Raw genomic sequence first — 7,621 nt, forward strand, 5'->3', positions numbered from 1 at the left:
GTCCACTGGAAGTAAGGACCGGGGCTAGTTCAGTTATCAGAAAACTCTTGTGAGTTGCAAAGAGAAAGTTTGGTGTGATTGTGCAGCATGCAATGTTTGGTTCAGTATAACAACATACTTCTGTATAGAGGACAACAGTTTTTTGAATTATTCATCTTGTATTTTACTTTTGGGAACTCCCTCCCCTGAAAATCCATATATAAAGTGTTCCTCTTTATTAAGGTATATAGTGTATAGTGCTCTCTGCTGTCCAAAGGACAGAAATGCATGTCACTGGTTGTGTTTTCCTGCAGGAGTCCACTGATATTCCACTGCTAGACTGCAGAATTTCCACAACCTCCATGTTTCCAGATGTTGTGCAACCCAAGAAATTAATGTGGTTGCAATTAATACAATATTACAATGGTCGAGATCGGCAAACGCTTGATTTGTGTGAGTCCTAGTAATGCGCAGGTTTACTCTGACGTAGATCAGTTGGCCACACACATTAGATAAAAATCAGATTCTGGTCAGGACCATCTAAGGTCTATGGGAGGCCTCACGACTCTCCCCTATCTGTGATTGTTGGGGGGGGGGGGGGGAGAAATGATCGGGCTGTTACCTTTCATCTGCCCGATCTTCTTGTTCTCAGCAGATGTGTCTGAAAACAGCTTACGCCCCTCGTCCTACTGGAAAGGCACAATCCACTGATCTGAGCGTGCATGTGAATAGGAGATAACTCTCAGCGGATTTTTCTGCTGCAAAAAAGTGTAGGAAAAAACCCTGCATAAAATACTTTGAGATTTTGATGCATTTTCCCCCATTCATTTCAATGGATGAAAAATGCTTAAAGAATTTACGTGCTGCAGATATAACAAAAAATAAGCGCAAATCTGGAAGGAAAAAAGAAAGCAGCGTGTGCATGAGATCTCAGAAATCTTTCACTTTGCTGCTGCTGTAAAACGCTAGTGTATCTTCAGCAAAAATGCAAGGTCTGAACGAGCCCTTACACAAGCTGTAATCTGTCCAAGATGAGGTTATTCAATGCATTTACATATCCAGATACAATAGAGGATCTATGACAGGACATCCGGGTACTGTCTGACCAGTGAGGTATGTATGTAGGTATATACACCGTATGTGCGTACTCAGATACGTGTGTGTATATATATAAATTATATTGGTGTATTAGTGAGGGGCAGGATTATAGGATTATATTGGTGTAATAGTGAGGGGGCAGTATTATAGGATTATATTGGTGTAATAGTGAGGGGCAGTATTATAGGATTATATTGGAGTAATAGTGAGGGGCAGGATTATAGGATTATATTGGTGTAATAGTGAGGGAGCAGGATTATATTGGTGTAATAGTGAGGGGCAGTATTATAGGATTATATTGGAGTAATCGTGAGGGGCAGTATTATAGGATTATATTGGTGTAATAGTGAGGGGGCAGTATTATAGGATTATATTGGTGTAATAGTGAGGGGGCAGTATTATAGGATTATATTGGTGTAATAGTGAGGGGCAGTATTATAGGATTATATTGGAGTAATAGTGAGGGGCAGGATTATAGGATTATATTGGTGTAATAGTGAGGGAGCAGGATTATATTGGTGTAATAGTGAGGGGCAGTATTATAGGATTATATTGGAGTAATCGTGAGGGGCAGTATTATAGGATTATATTGGTGTAATAGTGAGGGGGCAGTATTATAGGATTATATTGGTGTAATAGTGAGGGGGGAGTATTATAGGATTATATTGGTGTAATAGTGAGGGGGCAGTATTATAGGATTATATTGGTGTAATAGTGAGGGGGCAGTATTATATTTGGTGTAATAGTGAGGGGGCAGGATTATAGGATTATATTGGTGTAATAGTGAGGGGGCAGGATTATAGGATTATATTGGTGTAATAGTGAGGGGCAGTATTATAGGATTATATTGGAGTAATAGTGAGGGGCAGGATTATAGGATTATATTGGTGTAATAGTGAGGGGGCAGTATTATATTTGGTGTAATAGTGAGGGGGCAGGATTATAGGATTATATTGGTGTAATAGTGAGGGGGCAGGATTATAGGATTATATTGGTGTAATAGGGAGGGGGCAGGATTATAGGATTATATTGGTGTAATAGGGAGGGGGCAGGATTATAGGATTATATTGGTGTAATAGTGAGGGGGCAGTATTATAGGATTATATTGATGTAATAGTGAGGGGGCAGTATTATATTGATGTAATAGTGAGGGGGCAGTATTATAGGATTATATTGGTGTAATAGTGAGGGGGCAGTATTACAGGATTGCATTGGTGTTATAGTGAGGGGGCAGTATTACAGGATTGCATTGGTGTAATAGTGAGGGGGCAGTATTATAGGATTGTATTGGTGTAATAGTGAGGGGGCAGTATTATAGGATTGTATTGGTGTAATAGTGAGGGGGCAGTATTATAGGATTGTATTGGTGTAATAGTGAGGGGCAGGATTATAGTTGTACAGTAATGAGGTGCGGTGTTATATAGTTAAATTGATGTATTAGGAGGCACAATGTATAGTGAGGGGCACTTCTATATCAGCAGCACTGTGTTGAACAGGTGACTCAGTGTTTATCTGGAGCAGTGTGTGTAAAGGTGGCTCAGTACTTATTATCTGGCGCAGTGGTCATCATGTGGCGCAGTGTGTAGAGGTGGCGCAGTTGGTATCTGGCGCAGTGTGGAGGTGGCGCAGTGGTTATTAGGCGGTTTGTGGAGGTGGCGCAGTGGTTATTTGGGGCAGTGTGTGGAGGTGGCGCAGTGGTTATTATCTGGGGCAGTGTGTGGAGGTGGCGTAGTGGTTATTTGTGCAGTGAGGAGGTGGCGCAATGGATATTATCTGGCGCAGTGTGTGAAGGTGGCATAGTGATTATTTGCGCAGTGTGGAGGTGGCGCAGTGGTCATTATCTGGGGCGTTGTGTGGAGGTGGCGCGGTGGTCATTATCTGGGGCGTTGTGTGGAGGTGGCGCGGTGGTCATTATCGGGGGCCGTGTGTGGAGGTGGCGCGGTGGTCATTATCGGGGGCCGTGTGTGGAGGTGGCGCGGTGGTCATTATCGGGGGCCGTGTGTGGAGGTGGCGCGGTGGTCATTATCGGGGGCCGTGTGTGGAGGTGGCGCGGTGGTCATTATCGGGGGCCGTGTGTGGAGGTGGCGCGGTGGTCATTATCGGGGGCCGTGTGTGGAGGTGGCGCGGTGGTCATTATCGGGGGCCGTGTGTGGAGGTGGCGCGGTGGTCATTATCGGGGGCCGTGTGTGGAGGTGGCGCGGTGGTCATTATCGGGGGCCGTGTGTGGAGGTGGCGCGGTGGTCATTATCGGGGGCCGTGTGTGGAGGTGGCGCGGTGGTCATTATCGGGGGCCGTGTGTGGAGGTGGCGCGGTGGTCATTATCGGGGGCCGTGTGTGGAGGTGGCGCGGTGGTCATTATCGGGGGCCGTGTGTGGAGGTGGCGCGGTGGTCATTATCGGGGGCCGTGTGTGGAGGTGGCGCGGTGGTCATTATCGGGGGCCGTGTGTGGAGGTGGCGCGGTGGTCATTATCGGGGGCCGTGTGTGGAGGTGGCGCGGTGGTCATTATCGGGGGCCGTGTGTGGAGGTGGCGCGGTGGTCATTATCGGGGGCCGTGTGTGGAGGTGGCGCGGTGGTCATTATCTGGTGCCGTGTGTGGAGGTGGCGCGGTGGTCATTATCTGGCGCCGTGTGTGGAGGTGGCGCGGTGGTCATTATCTGGAGCGGTGCACACACTCCTCTCCCGCATCCTCCTCATCTATCTGGACCAGTCCCCGCCCCCTTTCCTTCTCGCCCAATCGGTGGCCGCGTTACAGTGGGGAGCGGTCACATGACCCGTGCCGGCTGCATCTTCTCATGTGAGGGCAGCGGTGGCGGCAGCGGCCGGGACGGGACAGGATGGCTGCGGACGAGCTGGCCTCCAGGCTGAACCGGCGCCTGCGGATGGAGGACCCGGCGGAGGCGGAGCGGGAGCCGCCGCACATGAGGGTCTTCAACCCCTACACCGAATTCAAGGAGTTCAGCAGAAAGCAGATCAAGGACATGGAGGGGATGTTCCGGCGGTGAGTGCCCGGGATGCCGGCTGTGCCCCCGCTACACCTGTCACACTGCACCGCATCACCTGTGCTGAGCATGTAGCAGAGCGGAACCTGCGGCTGCAGCACTTCTATCTGCATCCTGATCGCTACTTGCCCAGCACGCAGTCCTATGCAAAAAATAACTTGTAGTCCCATGTAAAATAATAATTCATGCTAAATAACACGCAGTCCTGTGCAAAAAAAAACTTGTAGTCCCATGTGAAATAATAATTCATGCTAAATAACACGCAGTCCTGTGCAAAATAGCCTGTAGTGCAAAATTCCAAACTGCACATCAGGAGTTGCAGCGCTCACTGCCGCTCTCGGCTCTGCTACATCAGCCTGTACAATCAGTGTTGGAAAAGTCCCCAGCAGCCAATCAGGGAGCAGCTCTCACCTTCTGAATGGGGCTGGAAAAATGAAGTAGATCTCCTGATTGGTTGCTACTGGTAACAGGGTGACATTTTCTCCCAGGCTGCTCAGTGACGTGTCTGACCATAAGTGCCCCCCCACCTCCTCCCCCGATCTGGCAGCCATCTTTATATTTCTATGATTGGAACAATTGCATATTAGTAGGATTTTCCCTGCAGTTACAAGACTACAACTCCCAGCATGCCCTCGGAGATCCACAGGTTGCAGACCTACTAATACTTGCATTGCTGTGTATAAAGGACAGAAAGCTCCTGTGACCAGGACGCCATGTCCACCCTAATAGGATATTACTCCTCGCCAGCCGGTTTGGCTTTACTCCTCTCAGCTAATGGGTTAATGGCATTATAGCCTCGGCAGCCACGGGGAGGGGGCCGCTGTGGGGAGGGAAGGGCTGCTCATTCAGTAGGAGATGTGCAGGGGGCACTTGTCACAATGCAGAAGAGGAAGGGTTAAAGCATTCCAGCAGAGAAACGGTTACCCATAATGTGGCTTATAGAGGGGAAGAGGGGGGTAGTTGTCCCTTTTATAGTGCGTCCCCAGGAAGTGTCATCTGTCATTACCATGCAGCTCTTCACCCTCCAGCAACTGCTGGGAAGCAGCCGGAGCCGCCACACTGGTTGTATCAGGCTGCTGGCAGCCGGGCAGACACAGGCAGCAACAGGTAGCGAGGCTGAGGCTGCCGCACGGCACCACTGTATACTGGGGGCGGCTTATACAGGAGGGAGTGGGGACGGTGCAGGTGTGCGGCAGGGGGCCGCAACCTGCATCTACAAGGGCTTCAAAGTCCAACTCCCGTCATTTAAGGGACCGGGCTATAGCATTCCAAATTTATCTAACATACCATTCAACCAGATTTACTAGTGCTTACCGTCCATAACAGGATGGTTACCCTTATATGCATCTGTGGATGCAAGAGTAATTTTACTCTTCCCAAATTTTTAAAGAATCTAATAAAGGACATGAATTTTAATGATTATATTTCCACATTCTTTGTCTTTCCCCCTTCCCCCTTTTGATATGATTTAATTGGTGGTCCACATTTGTGGATATAGGTCTGATGAGATTTGGCTATTCTTTTGGGTAACCGTACAGTCATCTGTCTATCCATTCATCTCTCTATCGTTCCCTCTATCCATCCATCCCTCTATATCTATCTATCCATCCATCCCTCTATATCTATCTATCTATCCATACATCCCTCTATATCTATCTATCTATCCATCCCTCTATATCTATCTATCCATCCATCCATCCCTCTATATCTATCTATCCATCCATCCCTCTATATCTATCTATCCATCCATCCCTCTAATCCATCCATCCATCCCTCTATATCTATCTATCTATCCATCCATCCCTCTATATCTATCTATCTATCTATCCCTCTATATCTATCCATCCATCCATCCCTCTATATCTATCTATCCATCCATCCATCCCTCTATATCTATCTATCCATCCATCCCTCTATATCTATCTATCTATCCATCCATCCCTCTATATCTATCTATCTATCCATCCATCCCTCTATATCTATCTATCTATCCATCCCTCTATATCTATCTATCTATCTATCCATCCCTCTATATCTATCTATCCATCCATCCCTCTATATCTATCTATCCATCCATCCCTCTATATCTATCTATCCATCCATCCCTCTAATCCATCCATCCATCCCTCTATATCTATCCATCCATCCATCCCTCTATATTTATCCATCCATCCATCCTCCCCTCTATCCATCCATCCTCCCCTCTATCCATCCATCCTCCCCTCTATCCATCCATCCTCCCCTCTATCCATCCATCCTCCCCTCTATCCATCCATCCTCCCCTCTATCCATCCATCCTCCCCTCTATCCATCCATCCTCCCCTCTATCCATCCATCCTCCCCTCTATCCATCCATCCTCCCCTCTATCCATCCATCCATCCTCCCCTCTATCCATCCATCCTCCCCTCTATCCATCCTTCCTCCCTCTAACCATCCATCCTTCCTCCCTCTACCATCCATCCTTCCTCCCCTCTACCATCCATCCATCCTTCCTCCCCTCTAACCATCCATCCATCCTTCCTCCCCTCTAACCATCCATCCATCCTTCCTCCTCTCTAACCATCCATCCATCCTTCCTCCCCTCTAACCATCCATCCATCCTTCCTCCCCTCTAACCATCCATCCATCCTTCCTCCCCTCTAACCATCCATCCATCCTTCCTCCCCTCTAACCATCCATCCATCCATCCTTCCTCCCCTCTAACCATCCATCCATCCTTCCTCCCCTCTAAACATCCATCCATCCTTCCTCCCCTCCATCCATCCTCCCCTCCATCCATCCTCCCCTCCATCCATCCTCCCCTCCATCCATCCTCCCCTCTATCCATCCATCCCTCCATCCATCCTGCCCTCCATCCATCCATCCATCCTCCCCTCCATCCATCCATCCCTCCATCCATCCTCCCCTCTATCTATCTATCCATCCCTCCATCCATCCTCCCATCCATCCATCCATCCTCCCATCCATCCATCCATACCCCTCCATCCATCCTCCCCTCCATCCATCCATCCCTCCATCCATCCTCCCTCCATCCATCCTCCCCTCCATCCATCCCTCTCCATCCATCTCCCTCTCCATCCATCCTCCCCTCTATCCATTCATCCTCCCTCTATCCATTCATCCCCCCTCTATCCATTCATCCTCCCTCTATCCATCCTTCCTCCCCTCTTCCATGCCTTCCTCCCCTCTATCCATCCTTCCTCCCTCTATCCATCCTTCCTCCCCTCTATCCATCCTCCTCCCCTCTATCCATCCTTCCTCCCCTCTATCCATCCTTCCTCCCCTCTATCCATCCTTCCTCCCCTCTATCCATCCTTCCTCCCCTCTATCCATCCTTCCTCCCTCCCTTCCTCCCCTCTATCCATCCTTCCTCCCCTCTATCCATCCTTCCTCCCTCTATCCATCCTTCTCCCCTCTATCCATCCTTCCTCCCCTCTATCCATCTTTCCTCCCCTCTATCCATCCTTCCTCCCCTCTATCCATCCTTCCCTCCTCTCTATCCATCCTTCCCTCCCCTCTATCCATCCTTCCTCCCCTCTATCC

At 49.0% G+C, this 7,621-nt stretch overlaps 1 protein-coding gene across 2 annotated transcripts in view; it reads left to right on the forward strand.

The window, feature by feature from the left end:
- Positions 1–3,813: 3,813 nt before the first annotated feature.
- Positions 3,814–7,621, forward strand: part of LOC141171554 (EF-hand domain-containing protein D2-like) — an 18,048-nt gene continuing 14,240 nt past the window's right edge. The window contains exon 1 of one of the 2 annotated variants that reach the window (XM_073655236.1): positions 3,814–4,076. In XM_073655236.1, the coding sequence (XP_073511337.1) occupies positions 3,913–4,076 (164 nt within the window). In that variant the 5' untranslated portion in view covers positions 3,814–3,912. Of the gene's footprint in view, positions 4,077–5,084; positions 5,185–7,621 lie in introns of those variants that run through there. The other variant, XM_073655237.1, reaches the window with a different exon arrangement.

Source organism: Phyllobates terribilis, unplaced genomic scaffold, assembly GCF_046119375.1.
Source record: "Phyllobates terribilis strain yellow unplaced genomic scaffold, ASM4611937v1 Scaffold_12__6_contigs__length_324123572, whole genome shotgun sequence".
NCBI classification, from domain to species: domain Eukaryota; kingdom Metazoa; phylum Chordata; class Amphibia; order Anura; family Dendrobatidae; genus Phyllobates; species Phyllobates terribilis.